Source organism: Ursus arctos, unplaced genomic scaffold, assembly GCF_023065955.2.
Source record: "Ursus arctos isolate Adak ecotype North America unplaced genomic scaffold, UrsArc2.0 scaffold_13, whole genome shotgun sequence".
Lineage (NCBI taxonomy): Eukaryota > Metazoa > Chordata > Mammalia > Carnivora > Ursidae > Ursus > Ursus arctos.
Genome location: NW_026622797.1, coordinates 27,322,429 through 27,344,545, shown reverse-complemented (window position 1 = coordinate 27,344,545; position 22,117 = coordinate 27,322,429). Strand labels below are relative to the sequence as shown.

Below are 22,117 nucleotides of genomic sequence, written 5' to 3'. Positions count from 1 at the left end.
AGATTAGCAAAAATGTGGAGAGTGAAAATGATCCATAATAATCACTGTCCCTCAAAACGAAATAATTAATTAGCCCACCAAACCGTGTCAGAATCACTAACAAGCTGAAATTTTCTACCTTTTCTTCTTTGCGTCTGTCCTTCTTTTCTTCATTATTTTCCATGGTCTCTTCTTCATCTTCAACAATCCCGTCCCCTTGGTATTTGTCATGAGTCCATTTTGGACTGCTACCTGATTTTTTGAAGTTAAAGCGCCCTCTGCCACGTTGAAAAGTACCACGACCTCTTCCTCTTTTGGCCCAATAATCCACACCATCATCTCTGTCATCATGCTACAGAGAGGTTAAAAACAATCATCACTAAAATGTCTTTCTTATAAGGAAAATGATCACATCCCCTATGCTTAAGTCATGGTATAAATCTTCTGAAGACTAGGGTATGTAAGATTGGTAATGTTCTAAAACACATTAAACCAAAGCCAGTAACACTGAAGTTTTCGGCAAAAATATTTTCCATTGTGAAAGCAAATAATTACTGCTTTATAACCCAAGCATTGAGAGCTGTCAGATTTTTTGGAGAATTTCAACTGCTAAATTACTGCCAACTTCCAAAATTTTGACTTTTTTGCATTCCATTATTTCAATCTAAGTCCACTGGCTAACATACTATATGTAAATGAGATAAAATAACCAATAATGTCCCCCAAAAATTACCAGTCATAAAACATTAAAAAGTCATAAAAATATCATTACAACACTATAAAATCTGTTAAATAAAATAAGTGGTATGAATTACACTTTACATATAGGAATAGATTTTAAAATCTTACTGAGATTTAAAACTCGATGTACATTACACATCAATCTTCTAAGCTAGAGAATTTCACATGCCAATTCATGACCACATGGTCCCTAGAATAATACCTCAACTTGAATCTTCTTTACCAACATGAAGTACTATAGCTTTTTATTACTTTTAGCTATTATTTTAACCTTAATTTCTCATTAACTATATCCAAATACAGATATTCCCCAAATTATAAATTATTCCATTAATTTAAACAATCTGCAAACTTGAAAAGCACTTTATTTTGTGGATGAGTATTACAAAATACAAAAACAAAAAGCCGAAGTTCTTCTGTAATGTAATTTAATTAATTGCTGCCCAACTCAAACTCTCAAGTCTGTCACTTTTAAAAAATGGAAAGTAGAGCAAAATAATGCCCCTTAATGAAACAACAGGTATAATGCAAACAATGTGCATAACCTATGGAATACTTGACCAACTGTCCAAAAGTCACGAAAACTTTTTCATAAGTATTATGTGATACAAGCACCTTTTCCAAAACACAATTCATGTAATACAGATCACCCTCACGGCATGAACTGCAAAGCTCAGTTACGTAAATAACACACCACGCAGAAGAGCAGTTACCAATTTCCAATAATCTATCTTTACCAAACCGATGAAAAGTGACTAGCTCGAGACGTGTAGGACTCCATAAAGAATGAATTTAGGAATGTCAGAAGTGTAGATTTCAGAATATCAGGAAGTTCAACAGAAACCTGAAATAAAGTATTTTAAAATACTCTGCCACTCAAAATCATAGCCACACAACTACATAATTTCAGGCTCTCTTTTGGTATTAGCACAAACAACTCTACAGTCTGTTTCTGGTGTTTACACAGTATTCTATCCATTTGTGGGAAGAAGCAAACAGGTTTTGGAGTCAGAGACATGGGTTTAAATCTAAACAGAGGCTGTGTGACTTTACTTCCTCATTTTAAAAATGGGAGACAGCCGTGAAAGAACACAGATGATCTGTAACAAGCGTCCAGCCGAGGGCATGACAAGCAAGCACTCTAACAGTGGTAATAACAATTTTTACTAAGGTAAGACACTGTTCTGAGCACTTTCCATGTATTTACTTATCTAATTCTCAAAGAACCCTATAAAATACTGTTACTAATCCCACTTCAGATATAAAGAAACTGAGGCACTGCGTTACTTGCCCAAGGCCACAAAACTAATCCTTTCCACTACTCCCTAGGCCCATCACCCAGAGAATTCATTTCCTAGGTATCTTGGTGGCAGTAAGTGATTACCATATAAGACAGCTAATAACAACATTCTCATGCTAAGTGAACTCTTAACCCTCAAGTTCTAACTTCCAAGATTTTAGTCCTACTACAATTTTTAAAAATTACTTCACATGATAAAGGGTCAGATAAGTGAGATATTTACAATGCACAAAACACATAAACAAAAAAGGCCATATTAGAACAAGACCTGGGGGCCTCTGGGCAGCTCAGTCTGTTAAGCGTCTAACTCTTGATTTTGGCTCAAGTCATGATCTCAGAGTCCTGAGACAGAGCCCTGCATCTGGCTCTGCGCTCAGCAGGGAAGTCTGATCAAGATTCTCTCTCCTGCTCCCTCTGCCCCTTGCCGCTCGGCGTGCCCTCTCTCTCAAATAATCTTAAAAAAAAAAAAAAAAAAAAAAAAACAAGACCTTCTGAATCCTCTCATCTTTTCTCAACAAAATGATCAAGTTTCAAAAATTGATCAAACCTCCTACCCTGAGGCCCCTTCCACACCAGGGATTTTTCTCTTCCTCAGAAGACAACATCAACACTGAGAGTCTGTCCACTTCCATACTTTCCCTACTTGATCCAACTCTTCACATACTCACCCCCCCTCCATAGAATTTCAGGTTCTAAGATAGACTATCCTTCCTAGAGTACTTATTATTGGAAACATTACCATATCTTTGCATAAATCAGAGATTAGAGATGAGAAAAGAATGCAACAAATGTTACTATTACTCAATATTGGAGAGAGAATGGTAGGGTGCTTTCAGAACCTGGCTCTCAGGCCCAAGGCATGGGTTCAAATCCACAGCCCTGTTCTACTAGGCATGTAACCTTGGTCAAGTGCTCAACCTCTGTACCCCATTGTTTTTCATCTGTAAAAGTGGAATAAAGGACTCATCTCAAAATGATTTTTTATAAGCATGAAATAAGTTTATGTATGTAAGACACTTAGAAAGGCGCCTACCTAGGACAATACATATGCTCAATAAATCTTACGTTGTTATTATTACTACTAAATATTAATGCTTCAGTACCAAAGTTCCATATTTGATTGAAATTATTCTGAAAGAACCTCAGGGAACATCTGTAAGTTTTCAACCTCATCTCTTCTGAATATTTTTGTTTATATTTCTATTCTTAGCAGTAGCAGTGTATAAAATATCTTTGCAAAAGCAAAATCTTTCAAATTTAAATATCCACGTAAAAACCAAAGCTGTTATTTTTCAATGGTTCATTAATTAAGAACCAAAATAATTAACTGTGGGAATAGATTTATAAGAAATATATTAACATTTTAATTTTCACTAGAAGTGAACATTAGTTTCTGTCAAATGCATGTTTTATATAGAAATGCAGGTTTTTAAATATAGCCCAGAACAGCAACATGTAAAATGTTACTGCTACTTGTAAGATGCTAAATTCTTAAAATAACACATTCTTCCTCTCATCAGTAAAACTACCACCTAAATGCCAAACTAAAATGATACATCCTAATTTAAGATAGAAATTACAACACCAGATTCTGAAAGAATGCCAGAGAAAAACAAAGGTCTGGCCTAAATTAAGTATTTGTAAAACATTCAAAGTATTAAATAATTAGCATCCACTTGTTCACCTCTCATTTCCCTCTTAACTTTCTGACCTTTAACATTTGGTTTCCTCTTCTAGCATTTTTTTTTTAAATGAACAGTGTGGCAATTTTACTATCACTCACTCCTCACCCCACCTTTGACAGGGTGGCCTTTTAATCTCTTCCAACTGAGCGATCTGGCTTTGGCTCCTAAATTTTTTTCTCTCTATAGACCCGCCTTAGCAACAACCCATTGCACTCTGCATTTAATTTCTCCCAGGCACTTCGAGAACAGAACTTAATTTTCTCCTCAAACTGGATTCTTTCCCCTGTATTCCCGATCTTAGAGAGATCCCTTCATCTCACTACCAACCCCCAACTACATACAGGGTCCCTGAACAAGTCCTCATAAATGTTACTCAACTTTTCTAATATCTAAGCCTTTAGTTCGACACTCAGTAACTCTCAGATCTGTCTGTACAACCATGGTTTTTCTAAACTCTGGTTAAAATCCAAATTTATTAAGATATTATGGCCTTTCACAACTTGGCTTCTGCTTTTTCTTAATTTTACTAAACTTACACTAACCATCTAGCCATAGAGTTCTATCTCAAAATGTTTCACTCCTGCAATTTGCAGTACACCTGCCTATCTTTTAAACTCAAGATTCAAGCCCACTTCCTCTAAGAAGGCTCTCCTCAGCACTCTCTCCTTGGAAATAATCCTCCATTTCCTGCTTTGGAGGAAATTCACCGCATGTATTTAGAACATTTGTTTCTAAATTTGTTCCAGCCAAGAATTGAAATCATTATTTACTTTTGCATTCATAGTACCTAGTATAAACAGCAGTCTGTGAATATATAAATTCTTAAATCAAAAAGGAGATCAATCTTTTAAGCTTTCCTATAACTAAATATAATGCCTTTCCCTGTCCACATGGTCAACTCACACAATTCAAACAAGCTTAAATTTCCCCTCAGAGGAGCATGTATTGAGTAAATATTATGTATAATAACTCTAAAAATTTTTTCAGACCTTGGTCATTAAAGTACTCAAGAGAGTCAAATAGAAATTAATTTTTGATTGCCATTCTTCAAACAATATAGATCTACTTCAGCATATAGCTCTCTCCTCTCACTTAGCAGACAGGTTATGGGCATTCAGCGGTATTCATAAAAAGCCAAATAAAAGACACGATTCCATTAATCTAATATTATTTTCCTCCTTGCTTCTGCAAAACAACTAATCTTCAGAACTAGTCTCTGAAACAGACTTCTCTGAAAAGCTATGATAAAAGTAAGTATTTCTGCAAAGAGTTTTGGTATTTTCTAAATTATCTATAATGCTGGACCCTTTTCTCCCATGTCAAACTGCAGAAAATTTCCATCATTACCTAGAAACTCTTTCAGGACCCACCACCTCTAGTTCCATCCCTTAGAAAACTACTTCAAGAAGGAATTGTATCACAAGCACATTAGTGTACCTAGCAACTTTTCCACATGTAATTTTATCTTCCTTTTATTCCAATGGAAGTAAACAGCCTCCCTGAGATTCTTAATTATGTGTACTGTGAAAGAATTCTTCTCTTTGTCTTTCATTTAAACAGACAGCTGTGATGATGAAAGGTAAATCTTAATGAGAAGTTTCTATAACAGTCATCGTCTTATAGACAGATATGAAGCATATGTTAATGTTCTTCTCTGAATGTGGCTACTATCAAATCAGGTACATTTTTAATTTACCCTGATCAGACTATAGGTGCTATCAATGAAGTATAAACAGGACCAAAGGGACCCACGTTTTCCAAACTTCAAATCATCTGGGTCATGAATTTTTAAAAGGTTGCCTGCATTATGGTGAAAACTTCTCATAGTAGTGGATATCTGTACTCAAATGTATTCACCCAGTATGCTTTGAAAATTAATGCAAACCAAATAAACACAGATTTCTAACACCCACCAAGAAGTACTTCTTGCTCTTTGGGGTATATTCTGGATCCCATTCCTCTTCCTTCGGTCTCTTTTGAAAAGTAGTATTTGAGTTGTTTGGACCAGTATTTGTCCCAGCAAAAACTCCTCTGGCTCTTCCTCTGCCTCTAATTCGAAACTGATTAACATTAACAAAGTTGTTTAGTAATGCAATCAAAAGGTATTTAGTTACATGCAAACTCTAATTTTACTGCAGTAACAAAAAACATATTCCCTAATTTCCTTCCTAAATCTCAATTTCATAGCCACTGAGGACAGAAAGGGTGGCTATTTTATATTATAGGCAAAAAAAATTCTGCCTACTGACAGTTGAAAAGGTTAAGAAATGCAGTCAATCTAAGTATTAGCATAGTGACTGCACTTTCATGGCCTGAAATATTTTTAAATAAAAAAGTTAGTTCTTTTCCCTTTTACTAGCCAAAAGAGTTGTCTAATTCTTTGAATTATCACAGGAGTCCCAAGTGTTCAACTACACCTATCACAATATAAGCAAAGCTCTTCTCTTTCCTAAATGATCTAATTAATGAACCCTACTAATAATTGACTGGATACTTGCTTACAGTGGCAATCTGAATATAGAACTTGAAGAGTCAAGAAGATGCACTACTATGAAGTCATTAAATTAATAATTACAACAATTTTATGCAAATATGGGGATACCGTGTATGCTATGTAGAATAAAAAGAAAAATTATATGATTTCTATGATTACACGCATACAAGCAAGGACTAGAAGGCAAAATAGGCAAAATAAAAATAGTTGTAATACAGAGATTAGGGTTTTTTTTTAATGTTTTAAGGTATCTTAAGCTAAGTGATTAAAGAACTGGATCTCAAATCAGTAACTTTACTTGACTCTTGGGTCTTTATGCACTATGTACAGATATTCATTCCAAAGTTTAAAAAAGCATCTAGTTTATATATACATATGAATTTTTTTTAAATTAGACAAAAACACTTATTTTTTACTCTGTATGCAAAGAAAGCATCATCCCAGCTCCAGTCCCTCCTCCCAACCTTTAAATGGTGTATCTTAATGAAGATGTATCAAATAGTATTTCACTTTTCAAGACTAATTCTTGACTGTTAAGAGTAATGACTCAGGACAATGTCTAAATCATGTATTTTTAACTTTCCTTATGCACAGTGCTCTAAAGTCCTACCAACAATCAAAGGTATTTCTACTACTTACAAAGGTTCCTCGTGGTCGGCTAACTCCTCCAAAGCTTGAGTATTCTTTCAGTTCATGGTGAGTTTTAAATTCTTCTTCTCTTTCCTTCTTACTCTCCTTTTCTTCTCGAGAACTGGGAGAAGAAGGTGATGCTGAAGAGGATGAAGATCGAGAATGATCTTGCTCTCTACTTTTATGTTTACTGCAAAATAAACAAAGAAAACAAAAAAATATGTGCTACTTTAAAAAAGATAAAAGACCCTGTTGAATCTTATAATAAAAGGGATATTTTTCAAGTCAAAAAAAAAAAAAAAACTATCCCCTATTAAAATTATTACATAACTAAAATGATTGGGTGCTAAACTTTGACACAGTCTGTTTCCATTCTCCTTCAGTTATTTTTTTTTTTTTTACATAACTACTAAAAAACATGCTATGGCCTGCCAGTTAAAAACTAGCAGTCTGAAAACTTCAAGAATAAGGTTCAGTTCTTCAATATTTTTAACTTTTTTGTTGTTATTTTAAGGAAAGGAAAAGAAGAGTAGGAAAAAGTAAGAATGTTCTTAAGGCCAAGTTTCAAAATGACTGCAGTTTGTACACCCTGGGTTAGAACAGTTGGTATGGTCTGGGCCATAACTCCATGATAGAAATTAAAAGCATATGACATACAAATACCAGTCATAAATTAAAAAAACACGAGTAAAATCCACCATTTACCTAATGAATAGCAAGAAAACGATTATCTATGATACTGAGTATTCCTACTATGTATTTGACTCTATGATGATCAATTTTATATGGTTCTAATGCAACACCCGAAAAGGTCATACCTGCGATAACTCTTACCACTGCTAACAGTATCCATGGAAACATTACTTTGAAAGATAAATACACATTGCTATTTTATAAAAACTAGTCCTTCCTCCCCCCATCTCTCCCATGTTAAACCACTAGGTATCAGTTTAAAATTCTTGTACTCTGGGTGTTATGAGTTGAAAAAGTGCGGAATCAAGCATAACGAACCAAAGTTCTTACACAAACTGTTTCTAGAAATGCACTGCATTGAAGTCCAACCTCCTGATGTAGCCTGGATAATAGGACACATTAATTTGTCATTTTTTTTTTCAGTGTTAGCTTGCTATTCCAAAGTTTTTGTCCTCATCCACCATAAGCCGTGTAAAAGACAAATACATTTTTGCTGTAAAACAAATAATTTTAATTGTTTAAATTTAAACATTCGATTACACAGTCAAAATTGAAAGCAATTAAGCTGACAATTATTAAAGGCTAATTAGAAGCTAAAACCTAACTCACACAGTTTTAACAATTACCTGTCATCTTTGTAAGATTTGTATTCCTTGTAATCTTTTGGAGTTTTTTCCTGCTTTCTCGATCCACTGGATTCCCTGGAGCCCTTGGAATCCCCCCGTTCTTTACTTCTTTCTTTTCTCCGACGATCAATGTCATGCCGAAGATCAGCAGAATCACACCTTAATTTTTTATCTCCCTATAAAAAGACAAATGTAAAATACAGATTTCAGGAGAGAGATAAGAAAAAAATAATATATATATATATATATATAGCCAAATTTTATGCCAGTTCCTAAACTGGCATTTTAGTATCAGAACAGAGTGGACCATAACATACTACTTCCACACTTAGTTTTAGTTTTTGTTAAAAAAATATGCTTGGTTGTTTTGACTAAACATTTGTATACACAGTGCAACGGGACTGGGGAAGTTATGAAAAGCTGATTATCTTGAAAATGTCATAGGTTTTAGGTTTTTGTTCAAAGCAATCCATAAAAATCTCTGTACAGTAGAATGACAATTATTTTTCCACTCAGCACATCCTCACTGTCATCACTCATCCTTTTCATAGGGTTTTTTTTTAAATAGTTGAACAATGATAGAGGTTATACTCTATCTGTAGTTGTGCTATATAGCCTTCTACCTACAAAGTTGAGGGATCCTAAAGTAATGGTTCTCATTATTTAAGCCTCATTATCATCAAACTCTTCCCAACAAATTGACCAACCCAATAAAAACCACTTCAAAAGGAAGAATTGTGTAATTTCCATAACATGCAAGTGGAGTATGATTAATAAAACCAAATAAGGTTGAATAAGGGTAGAAACAAAGCCAGAAAGAGATTATTCCCAATCCTGTACTCAGTATTTTGGGCCATATACTGCCCTTTCTCAATTCAGGTATTGCAACGGACATTAGTTTAACTGGGTCACAATTCACCTCCTTCTTGTTCCATTGCTTTTTCAAATACTATATAATTTAGGAAGATGGAAAGAGGCATCTAGGAATGAAGAAAAATTATACATCAGTAAGATGCTAAGCAATGTGGACATCCTTGCTAGTATTCAACAATAAGAAGTACTTACTCTGGGAAATCTAGCTATGATATTCATAAGCATTCATAAAACTGAAAGTATAAATATATCTCCAAATGATTATCAACTACTCACCTATTTGCTCCCTGGGTAACAAAGGAAGTCTAATCAAGAGCAAAAACCTTCCTTATTCACTTAGGTATTCCAAGCCCACAAGTAACAAGATAATTTAAGTAAAACTACTTTATAAACTCCAAAACTATACACACATTAAATAATAACACATATTTATTAATTATTCATTCAGATTAGAAGACGAAGGATAAAAAGCAATGTCATATCCTCTTGTCCATCAATAAGTAATCACTATTTTCTCTCCTCCAGATGAAAATCTGGTGAATAATGAGGAAAGAAACAAGATACTCACTCTGTCAGAGCACAAGGATAGACTAAATTGTTGGCAAAACAAAATTAACCAATATGGAACCCAAGATATTGAAAGTAAAAGCCAAGATTAGTATGCAACTTTCAGAATCAGTTTTTCCAAGATCAGTATGCCCCATACAAAGCGACCACTTTCTTTTGAGCTCTAAATTTCGTATCTGGTAAGTTAATAGGATGCCCTATTAAAATATTTGTATAATACAACTATTAATAACAGCTTCTGGTAATGAAAGCGCCAATGTTTTCATAACAGCTCAACTATTTAACTCTGCAAAGCACATGTAGTCTCTTTTTTCTGATTAGAAAACCAAATGTCCAAGAGGCTAATTATTTTCCAAGTTATCACAGAGATAATACTTGGCTACAGCCAAAATTGGAACCAAGCAGCATTTCCAAGTCCCCAACCTTTCCATTACAATGGACAGTTGCTCCTTTTCTACTTGTTCCTACATTTCTGCTAGACCCGTATGGCCTGCCATATGGACTAGCCTACCTAGAAAACACCAATTTCAAATCATCAGAATGTATCACAGTCCCCCCTTACAAAAACATTCTATTCTCACAGACCTCCCTCCCCCAACATTCACAGGTTCTTCGCTCAAGTTTTAAAAACATTTTTCCCCAACCCACAAAAATTCCAATAGTGACAGTTTTTATTCCAAATGTTCATTTGTAAATCAGTTCTTAGAATGCTTATTTCTTAGTCCAGATCAAAAATGACCAGTAGCATGGGGATTTCTTGTTCTTGCTGTGAAAAACCTAGAAATATTAATTTCAGCATACATAAATCAAGGGATATTTATTCTGGCTCATCTATTTCACCTCAAAACTTCATAGGAAAACCCTGCCATAATTTGTTTTTATAATTTTCCTTTACCTACCACTTGATTCTTCACCCTTTACTTAGAACAAATTTCTTCCTTTCATTACCATTTTTAAAAATTACTTTGGTTTTACTTAGATACATAGTATACTGTCAGCTTAATTTCTTTTAAGGAAGGAACACTATATACACTACCATAAATGCATTTATTTACAAGTTAAAAATAGACGATCTCTGCAAACATTTTGTCTACACAAACTATACTTAATATATATCATTAAGTTAAACTTAACATTAAAAAAAAACGTCCATTCAAAACATACCTTTTGATTTTCTTCTTTAAAAACTCTCTCTTCCCCTGCTAAACGAGTATGCTTCCTCAGGGCACTTGGAGAGATGTCAATTCTCCTTAATGTAAAATAAAATCTATTTGTAGTCACATTAACTTTATGGTTCAAAAGATTCCTCAGAACTGTCCATTTGAATAAAGGAAATAACTAGACAGTTATTTCTCTCCCAGATAAACTTTATCATTATAAGATTATTAATCTAATTCCAAATAAACAATTAATAGACTATAGCCATTGAAAAGTGCTTCAGATATTTTTACACAGAAAAAAGTCTAACCTTTTTAAACAAACTTAACTGTAAAAAAAACCCATGTTTTGATTAAATTGAATATTATCATCCTAAGTGTCAACTATCATACAGTTATACTTCCATATCTTCAATGAACACATGAATAGGGTTATTTGTTCTCAAATATCTCCAATATTTTGACATCATCAGTGATCATTAGTTTTATGCTGTGCCTTTCCTTGCCTTTTTTAAGCTAGCGTCTGTTGCAACTTCTCAGAGCTTCTTCAGCAGTCACCACCAAAACCCTACCTACTATGTACAAAGCACTAGATACTTTATAACCAATACTAACTGTCACCACTACTCTGCAAAAGAGGCATTATTGTCCTTATTTGGTAGATGGAAAAAACGACTGTTCAGAGATTAACTAACTTGTTCATCACAATGCAATGAAGTTATAGAACCAGGATGTGAACATAATTGCCTACTTTAAACATTCATGCTCTTCTTATGAAAAACAGTTCTACCTGTTACCAAGCATTTTTACTTTACAAACTTACTGGAAGTAAATTAAATAAAGGGCTAATCTAGGCATCCAACTTCCTCCCAAAAAACAAATGTGGTATTTATTGAATTCCTTACTGCGGAGTGATTAAGACTATTTTAAGTTCTAAAAACCTGTTTAAACCAAGTGAACTAAAAATTAAAAAGAAACAGTAAATTACAAACTTTTCAAGGCTGGAAATATACTTACTCAAGGTATAAATCAGAAATAAAACCAAAGTTCATTTTATATCATGATTGCATAGTTCCATTATATTGTTTAAACAGTTTGTTTCTATCAAAACATTTTTATATGATCATTCAACACTGCACATACCTGTGTATCTCAGGGCTCTTTTGCCTGGTACTATGTTCTTCGGTGGCTTTCTGATACGAAGTGAACCTCTCGTTTAGGGTCACTGCAGCTGATTTGAAGTACTGCTCTGTTGATTTAGGAGAAATACTGCCCAATTAGTTACCTTTACTTCAAAAGAGATTTTCATTTGTGACAGAAGGGCATTTGGCAGGTGGAAAGAAAATAAAAATACTCAAGAAACCTAGCAGAAGAGAATCAAGTGTTACAAAGAGCTCCTACTCTGTCCCTTTTAACTTTTTGTACCTCAACAGGTAACTGATACAAAGTTCCACAGAGGGCCCTGTCAATACTACATATAATCCAAGAAAAACAGATTAAAACTGAGAATCTCTAACTCAATTTCAATAATGCACTACTTCCTCAAACAGAACAAAAAGGAACAGTAAGTGAATGTCCTTATACCTTGCCAATATGAACCAATGAAGTTACTTCATGTAATCATTTGCAGAAAACAAAATAGTAAAATAACTACACAGTTGGGTTTTAGTACACTAATAAAATTATTTCATCAAGGACTATGTTGACAACAAAAAAAATGGATTTAAGAAAAAACTGAATAGTACAATTTCAATTCAAAAAGTATTCTTCAAATCAATTAACACTAATTATTCCAAAAATCTGGCATCTTGGCAAACCTGACAGCATATTTGCTATTGTTCTCATCCTTCTCTTAAATTTTAAAATTAGTGATTATCAATACCAGTTTTTAAACCATTCAAGAGACGCTGTAAATGTAAAATAGAAAGACGTATAAAGTCATGAAATGTTACATTACGAAGCAAGCTATCTGCTTAACAGGTCAACATACATCTGTGTCAACTTACCGCCCAATATCCAGCACATGTCTCATAACCAATCATTAAAACTTGAAACGGCCACTACAAGGGTAGTGCCTCAATCATAATTCCATGAAACCCAGGAATTTGAGCTAGCAACTCAGTTTTTATGCCATTTTTGCCAGGAAGACAGAAGATTCAACTTTGCCTGTATCTTTCAACAGCTATTTTACTTTGAAACATGGATTTTGCCATTTCAAAACATATTCCAGGACCTAGTTACAATGAAAAAGAAAACATCACTGGGCATTTTCAGCTCTAAATTAAGAAAGAGCTGTTCAGATCGGTTGCACAATACCAATAATGAAACATAACTACAGATCTTTAAAAAAAAAAAAAAAGAAAATGAAAAATAAAAAGAAAAATTTTATCAAAACCTGATCTCAAAATTCAGCAATAAATTGTAAAATGTGGAGACAGGTCAAAAAAAGGTAAAAAAAGAAAAAATGTTAATGTTTCATATTTTATGTACCACCATAATATGGTCATAAACTGGCTCACAAACCTAGTTATAGCCAAATAACGAAACTCTTGTTACCATGTTTAAATACAATCAAAAAGAAATTCATTAACTATTCAGTTTTGAAACAACTGCATGAAGAATTTGCTAGTGACAAGTTTCAGCTATTACAATGAGTTTTCTCACATAAAAAGACAAACGTTTTTTAAAAAATGGCTTTTAAGACCAACAACCATGTAGCTTCCTGGGTTAAGAACCTATTTCACAGTAAGTTGCCTTTTAAACATAGAAAGAAAATAACAAAAACAAAACCACCTAACTGCCCAAAAAGTCATACCCTAAAACCTTTGAAAATTATTAGTAACTTTGAATTATATACTGGTGAAAAGTGAACATCATTACTTTAACTGAAATGAACACCCTTATCACCATCAGGACTTAAAGAAATACAACTATCATCCCAATTAGTGACTATTCATAAAAGCACCACTCATCCAACACATTTTTAAATTTCTTAAACTTTTTTTCCCTTAAAAAATTCCAATAAATTCTTTTCCAGTTTATCATTTAAAAAAGCTAAGTATTACAACAAATTAAGTAACAAAGATATAGACAGAAAATACTGTTTTTCTGCTGGTTTCAGGTTTCTTTAAAAATTGAAAAGGAAGTCTTAATAACATTCAGTAACAATACGGCCTCACTTTATTATAAATCTATGCAAGAGCACATTATAAATCATATGCATGCAATGAAAAATCATCTGTAAGCATTTTGCCCTTCAAGTACAATGACACATTTCAAAAAGACTTCCCATTAAATAAATCTTTATCAGTTTTATCATGATATAGATTTTTTAGAGTGTGTTTCAAGTCTACTTGGTATTTCAATCACTTTTTATTAAATATCTCCATGGGTCTTAATGCTAGCAAGACTGATCGCTCTTCCATGAAACTATTTTTCCAAATTTCTAATGGTGTCCATGTAAACTTGCTAGCCCTAGAGTATATTTATTAAAGCCTAACTGTTCATTTTAATTTGCAGGAAATATTTAATTCATAACAGTAAACATACCTTTAACATGATGAACCAAGGACACAATGTGTTGAATAAAAGACTCTGAAGTGCTTTTGCTGGCCTGTGGCAACTTAATGTGGTCAAAGATGGATCGGAATTCTTGTTCCTTCTTGACAGAATGGACAAGGGTACTAGCAAGTAGCCTGTCTTTAGTCAAGGAAGCAGGTCTGCAGCATATCGGTAACAAACACACACATAACAAACAAAATATACCATTGGTTTGAATACGAAATGGGAGTATGTTCAGAAAATAAGATAATTAATTAGAATATTAAATAAATCACCACAGATTATTTCTTGGGCATCAACGTGGAATTACCTGTTAGAATCATCAAGAGGAACAGGTGCCATTTTGAGTTTGACTTCAGGACGATGAGAATCACTGGCTATCATTTTGATCCTAAGTGGGCTCTCCTCTCTGAAGGTGGACTTTTCTCGTGCATCCAGATTCTTGTGTAGAGGGGGACTGTAATCAAAGAGGTCTTTGAGCTTTTCAGACTTTACCTGCTCAGGTGACTGAGTTTCTTTCTTTACTGTTATTCTCTCAGAACTTTTGTCGTCTTCCTTGTGCTTATCCTTTGCAGTGCTAGGCCTTTCCACTACGTAGCCAGTCTCTTTAAGTTTATAGTTTTTTTCTTCTCTAAATCCATCACTTTCTCTATTGCCTTTCAGTGAAACTTTGGACTTGTACTTGGGTCCTTCCTCCTCAGTATTCCGATGAGATGTAGTAGTAAAATTTTTACCCTGATCTGCAAGGACTGACTTCCTGAACTGTCTATAATCCTCTGTCTCCTCTGTGTCATCCCCTTCTGAATCATTAAACTTTTGTTTTCCAGACTCTTTATCACTAAAGTAATCTAGGGCTTCCTGATCTTCCCATTCTCCCTCTGCCCTCCCTTTCTCTGATCCTTTCTCCTTTGGAGCCTCTTTATCCCTGGTATTACCCCTATCAAGCAGGAATACTCTAGACTCTTCATCTGTGAACCTGTGAATAAGCAGAGAAGAGGATGGTAACTCTGGATTGCATTCACTGTGGATCACTTGCATACTTATATGTGTTGCCCAATACCACAGGACCAGTAATAAAGAGAAAAAAACCTTACTGAAAAGTGCTTTCCTCAGATTCCACTTTTAAAAAACATTTTAAAAGCATTCATACAGCACTTACATACTGAGTTTTTAAATAAATTTACATATTAGACCTCCTAAAGTTTAAAAAGTAAAACCTTTCTCAAAAACCTGTTCTAGTCATAGACCACAATTCTGCACTAGCAAATCCAATTATCCAGAACTTCTGTAACATGCAACAAGGTTTAATATTTGAGGCTAAATACCACTAATAAACAGTATACTTATCAGAATTCTACTTCTAATTATACTCAAAATTTCAGACTATAACACTTATCTACCAAAAGAAATGAGTTCACAAAAGTCAACTTAGTTAGTATTAGTTAATACTCTAATTGAATCACAAAATATCTCAAATATACTTTGCTGCAGAAAATGATTCTTGGCAATACTAAGTAGAAACTGTATCAGTTCAACATGAAATTTAATTCTAGTTTGTACAGCACTATCCCATAAATAGCCTGCCTGTTCTATTTTCTCACTTAGAGTCAATCAAACTACATTAGCAACCAATTTTCATGGAGTCTTTTTAGCTACTCTTTAGCAACGCTTGAAATCAGAATTTAAACAAAGTCTGTTTCAAATGTTACTAGAATAAGAAATACCACCATCTTTTCTATAGTCACATAGTTTTATTAAGAATTGGCAGCTGCATGTATTAATAGCACACAAGAACATGTACTATAACTACATTTATAGAAGTTACATTATAATGAAAAAAAAACAAAATAAGCCTTCAATGCTCAAATAGAATTCATCTCTGTAAGATCTTACACGTTAACCATCAGTTATGCCTTACGCTACTCAGTTTCTTGTTTACATTCTAATTCTGAACTGACTGAAAATGAATAAAATTAAAAAAAGAAATATAAATTAGCTTCTATTAAAATACTTAATTTCCAAAGTTAACCAGATGTAGCATAAACAACTTGGAATTTTAAAGAAGTTGTTGAGTAAAAACAGCTGACTATACATCATGCTGCAATTTTAAGTCTTATATATCCAAACAGAATTCAAAGAACAAAAGTATTAATATTATAATCTAAATACTTTAATGCTTACCTTTTTAAGAATTTTCCTGTCTTTGCAGTTTCCTGATCTCCACCATCAGGATAAAATGAAGAACGTCCCCTAGCCTCATCTCTTGGAGCATTCTGTGGTGTGATTGTCTTTGCAGGGCTTCTTCGTGAAGGGATATGATGAATTGGACTATTCTGAGAAGGACTGTACCGACTAGATCCATTTCCAACAGAACCAGACCCAGACCTTTCAGGACTATGCTGAATGGAATGTGAATGCTGAGAGGGGGTGTTTTTTGCAGAGTGGACTGTACTGAGCATGGGGGCATCAGAGCAAGATGAACTCTGACTAGGTGGTGTAGCAATCGGTGAAGGACTATGAGGTGATCTGGGACTATTATCGTAAGCTGAAAGGCCAGGCCAAATATCACCAGATGTGGCTGATGATTTGTTAAACTCATCAATAGATTCAGATGGGTCATGTTCAAATGTATCTTTCGGCTCCTCCTGTGATTTACTTTTCAAAGGACTCTCTTCTTGGGGCTCCCCTTCAGCTTTTTTGGTTTGTTTTTCCTGAGACCCTCGTCTTTTAGAGACAGGAGATTTGCTATATGGGGATGAAGAACGAGAAGAGGATGATCTTGGAGACCGAGAAGATCTATATGACCGGCGAGATCTGCTTCGGGATCTTTGAGAAGAAACGGATCTTCTTTTTGGACTCCTGGAACGTGAACGACCTCGTCTAGGACTCCTAGAGTGTCTTCTATTCCAGACAGGTCTATAACCACCTCGATGATATCTACCTCCTCCTCCTTGATAATACCCTCTGCCCCTTCCTCTGTACCCATAAGGTCGTCTCATTCCTCTATTATTTCTGTAATCTCGGCGATAATCTCTAGAATAAATACGATCTCTACTACGAGATCTTGAGTATGTCCTGGAACGAGACCTAGAACTAAAAATGAAATAAATATCAATGAAAGAAAAAGAAACTATTCCATTCTACCATTCTAAACACTTATGGTTGAATTTAACATGTCAATAGTCAAAACCAAAGATGTGCATTTGAAAAACAAAACCTCTCATTTATACAAAAGTAAAGCTCAGTTTTTAATGAATAAAGTCTCACTTCTAAGAATAATATTGAGAGAATAAAAGGCCTTAGGAATGAAGCTACAGAAAACAGGAAAATATCCAACAGCAGGACATACTAACAAATTACAATAAAGTTATACAGGCACTTAAAATAATAGAGTAAAAGAATGTTTAATGGCATAGAAGAATATTCATCAATCAAATACTACTAGCTAAATGCATAAAATACTGAGACATCGACTCAGAAACAATGAGAAACTATGAAATAATACACAAAGATGGCTTACAGTCAAATAATTCTCACGTTATCCAATTTAACTCTAAACATTACAAATTCAAAGAAATTCACCATACATGCACAGTGTAAGAATCTGAGATCTGAAGTCACGCTAACTGAAACCAAACCTAAGCACTGCCATTTACTGGCTTGCAATTTGAACAGTTCTCAATCTCTCCAACTCTAAAACAAAGGTAAGAACAGATCCACTTCACAGGGTTGAGAATAAAATATATTAATGAGTTCAGCATTGTGTCTAAACATAGTAAGCACTCCATGAATATTAGCTGATTATCATTATTAAAAGAATTAAAAACACAGTAATTCACCTGTATCTCTTCTTTCTAGAATGTGATCTTGATCTTGATCGAGAACTAGACTGTGATCTAGACTTTGATCTTGAAGAATGTGATCTAGAATTGGAGCGACCCATTTCTTTTCTCCTAGTCAATAAGAGACCAAAAAAGTAAAAACTCATTATTCAATTAAAGAAGTTTCACATTCTTATTTATCTTCAAAGATCAACTAAATTTTACAAGACGTAAGCTTCTTAAAGGATATTACTCATCACCCTTTTCAAATGGATACTAAGACAATTATCCCTATTTATCTTCACCTGCATGACAGGTACTGTATATTGTAGATAGAAGATTTCTATGGACTGCAGAACCACCTATGTGCCTCAATTCAAAAAGGAAGCAGCTGCAGAAGCCAGAAAGAGCAATACAAAACTATAGCAGCATGTTAGATATTACTCCATGCCCATTACAAATGCCTACCTGTCCTGCAAAAGAGATACATAATATCAGAGTAGTAACAGCAGATAAGGAACCCAAAACAAAGAAAATACAAGTGCCATAATACTAAAAAAATAATAAACCTAGCAGACTGTCATCCTAAATGCTTTATGACCTTAAAATGGGACTAACCCCTCCATGTATATAATACTGCATGATTACCGATAAAAATGGACTTATGTGACAATGCTAGTTCACCCTGTAGCCTTCTGGTAAGTAGATGAAAAAGGATAAAAGATAAACTAGAAAGACTGCTGGAAGAAAGATACTGGAAGTAAAAGAAAAAGAAAAGTTGGGCACCAATATTCAAACTTTTCTAAACATTACTAAAATCTAGTGCAATAATTAAAACTTCACTGGGTACAGAAATAACAGGACTAAATAATTTAGAAGATCTACTCTTCCCAAAATTGAACGTATATATATGCCTCCCAAGTTTATTTCTGCTGTAACTATTTCCAAATTTCCACTTATTACCAAAATAATTGTTTCCATAAAAATGGACTCACTAAACTTCTTATAGCCTGCAATTGTCATATGAACAATTTCTCCTACAACCAAATATTTTTGAAGGCATTTATTTTACCTATGTAGGCACTGCTCAGTATTATGAAAATGGTATTTAAAAGCACTAAGATGGAGCTGAATTACAAAAGAAGCAACATAATGTCTGCACATACTTCATCAAAAACCATAAATGACAAATTCAAGGATTCAGATATTTCAAAATAAAACAGAACTATCTTAAAGACAAATATTAGTTCTATCTTCTCATAAATAAGAAATACATAAAAGACAGTATCTTCCTCGGAGTTGTAGTGAAGACGAAATAAGTTGATATATGTAATACGAACTTTAATTACCTTAACACCAATGCAAGGGTGTTAAAAATTAAGTTATAGAATTCTTCTTACATGCATAAGAGAGAAGGACTTACTGGCCTGAGTCTAAGTTGATGTGTTTTTAAGAATGGAAAAAGACACACAACAGAGAAGAAGGAGAGATAAAGAGAATCTTTTTCCTAAAACTTTTAAAATCTGGCTTACTTCATACAAGCCACCAAAATGAAACAAAACCAAACAAAAAAAGCTTCAGACCGCATCATTTTTAATCATTCAGATTCATGAATTAAGTAGTTGCATTTTCTTAAATAAACCAAAACTGAAAACTAGAAAAATGAATGCTATTTACCTTGGGTTTTATGCAGGATTAAACAGTCAAGTGAAGTCTTTGAGATCCTGTAAAGTTCTTCCTGGAGAAAATGATCCGAGAAATTAAACTCTATATTCAAACTCCTAGCAAAGAAAAAAAAATATATGAGTTTGATTTATGGTAAATTAAACACCCACTGTTCACAACAATGAATTATACTGGCACTGAAATAAACTCTTAATAAAATCACTAATGATTTCAGGGAAAAGGAAACTCATTTAAGAAATAATCTTTTACCCATAAAAGCTTAAGGAATTTTTTTTGTTTTAATCAGAATGCAGAACTGCACCATGAAACTGACAGCATTTTTCCTTTTTAATTTAAATTCTTGAATTCTTATTTTAGTAATCTGAGCTTTAGAGAACAGAAGCTATACTGCTATCCTATCAGAAAATTTCAAAGTGGCTAATAATGCCAAATATGGTATTCTTGGAATATCAAAACATGTCATCTATCAGTAGTTAGTATTCATAATGCTAGAATTATAACTTACCTAAAGTATGCGTTTATTTTTAATGCTTTGGTACTTATCTTATTCTTTATTCTCTCTTGGCCACTTCCCTTCTACAATTTAGTTTCATCTGAAACTGGTTTTTAAAATTCTTATTAACAGCTATCACAAAAATTCTAAGCTCTGTGTGCCTAAAAGCATTTTGATACACGTACAGACATTACGATAAAACAGGCGATAAATGAAACAAGTATCTAATGAAAGGCAATACTCTTCCTAAGCTAATTTACCATTACTATGCAAGTAAATTTAAATTTTGTGCAATGTACTAAGCAACTGTCAACACTGAACAGGTCAGCCTTGTAAGTAACATTCAGTGATCGATCACCAATTATGTGCAAAGGATAGTCAAAAACTACTAGGGGAGCAGAAACTAAAGAATAGAAGTTAATACATGCCTAACCTCAAGGAATTCACAGACCAGTTTAAATGAAAAAAATACACATAAATATTAAAATCTGTGACTCTTACCAAAAATCCAATAAAAAATACAATTGGAAATACAAAGGGAAAGAAATGTTAAGATTACATTGGTAAATCAAGAACACTGTCCCCTATATGCCCATGACCCTGCACTTGGGGAGATTAAGAGATCTGAGGTTCAAACGAGGAAAAATAGGAACTAATAATTAAGGGAAAAATACTAAAATAAAAAATAAAAACAAAAGACCATAGATACAGAAACAAAAGGATTTCTAAAGTGCATGCATGTTTAGTTTTAAAAATACCAAATCCCCCCAAGGGGGGCAGAAAGAAACTAATCTTCTAAACTGACGTGTTGTTATGAAACTTTGTTTTGGACCTAGAAGTCCAATACTACTGATTCACTGCCGGAAGTGATACAAGGCTCATTTAAGCTAACACCTCCCCTAAACAATTCTAAAAGGCTAATTTTAATTTCCACATATCTAAAGAAAAACCAACTGCCAAATCCCTCTTTACTCCAAATCACCAAAAAAATATATGCTAGAAATAACAAAGGGAGGAGGGGCTATAGGCTGTTATACTAGCAGATACACATTCTTGTTCACAATCTATAAATATGGCTAAGTATCCATAAAAAGAACTCCCAAGATCATATGTGAAGTATGATACATAATATATTTAACATTATTTAATAATATATAATGTTTAATACAAAATACATTTAACACTTAATAACATTAATATTTAATATAGTTAGCACAAAGACTATAATCAGCTCAGCTAGTATTTTTTAAATGAAAGTCTGTGTAAAAAGCACTATGCTAAGTTTTATGGGAACCAGGACTATGGAAGAGGCGCCTGCTCTCCAAAAGCCAACTAAAGAGGAACAGAAATCAACAATTCATAGCCAAAAACATCTGAATATCAACCATGTGCTAAGAACTGTGCTATGTGACTTTAAATAAAATCATCTCATTTAATCCTCAATCTCATAAACTACAAGTTAACCCATCTCTCAAATGAAGAGAATTCTAAGTTTCCAGAATTCATCTGAATTTAAGAGGTGCCAATTACATACCAGGCACTATTATTCTAGCACTGGAAATACTGTACTTCAAGTGAGAGATTAAGTTTCCTACTCTCCTGGAGCTTATGTTAAAGGGAGGGAAAGAGAGAGGGGGAAAAAAACCCACAAGATGATGTATTAAGACATGGAAGACTACAAAGGTGGGTCCTTGGGCCCTCTTTAAGAAGGTAACATTAAAGCTAAAAACAAGGTACATTGCAAAGTTACACAGGAGGAGGAACATTCTAGGCAGAAGACACAAACTTGGCAAATTCAGGACAGAAGAGAC

General features: G+C 33.8%; 1 protein-coding gene across 10 annotated transcripts in view; it reads right to left on the bottom strand.

Moving 5' to 3' along the window:
* The window catches only part of BCLAF1 (BCL2 associated transcription factor 1), a 29,980-nt gene that overhangs the window by 2,627 nt on the left and 5,236 nt on the right, over positions 1-22,117 (bottom strand). The window contains exons 2-12 of one of the 10 annotated variants that reach the window (XM_026504873.4): positions 19,805-19,908; positions 18,146-18,259; positions 16,488-17,399; positions 14,617-15,282; positions 14,295-14,464; positions 11,889-11,994; positions 10,753-10,837; positions 8,149-8,324; positions 6,839-7,019; positions 5,619-5,765; positions 119-331 (exon numbers count right to left, since the gene is read on the bottom strand). In XM_026504873.4, coding sequence (XP_026360658.1) covers positions 119-331; positions 5,619-5,765; positions 6,839-7,019; positions 8,149-8,324; positions 10,753-10,837; positions 11,889-11,994; positions 14,295-14,464; positions 14,617-15,282; positions 16,488-17,399; positions 18,146-18,249 — 2,760 coding nt within the window. In that variant the 5' untranslated portion in view covers positions 18,250-18,259; positions 19,805-19,908. Of the gene's footprint in view, positions 1-118; positions 332-5,618; positions 5,766-6,838; positions 8,016-8,148; positions 8,325-10,752; positions 10,838-11,888; positions 11,995-14,294; positions 14,465-14,616; positions 15,283-16,487; positions 17,400-18,145; positions 18,260-19,804; positions 19,909-22,117 lie in introns of those variants that run through there. The other 9 variants (XM_026504874.4, XM_048226074.2, XM_044386368.3 and 6 more) reach the window with 9 other exon arrangements.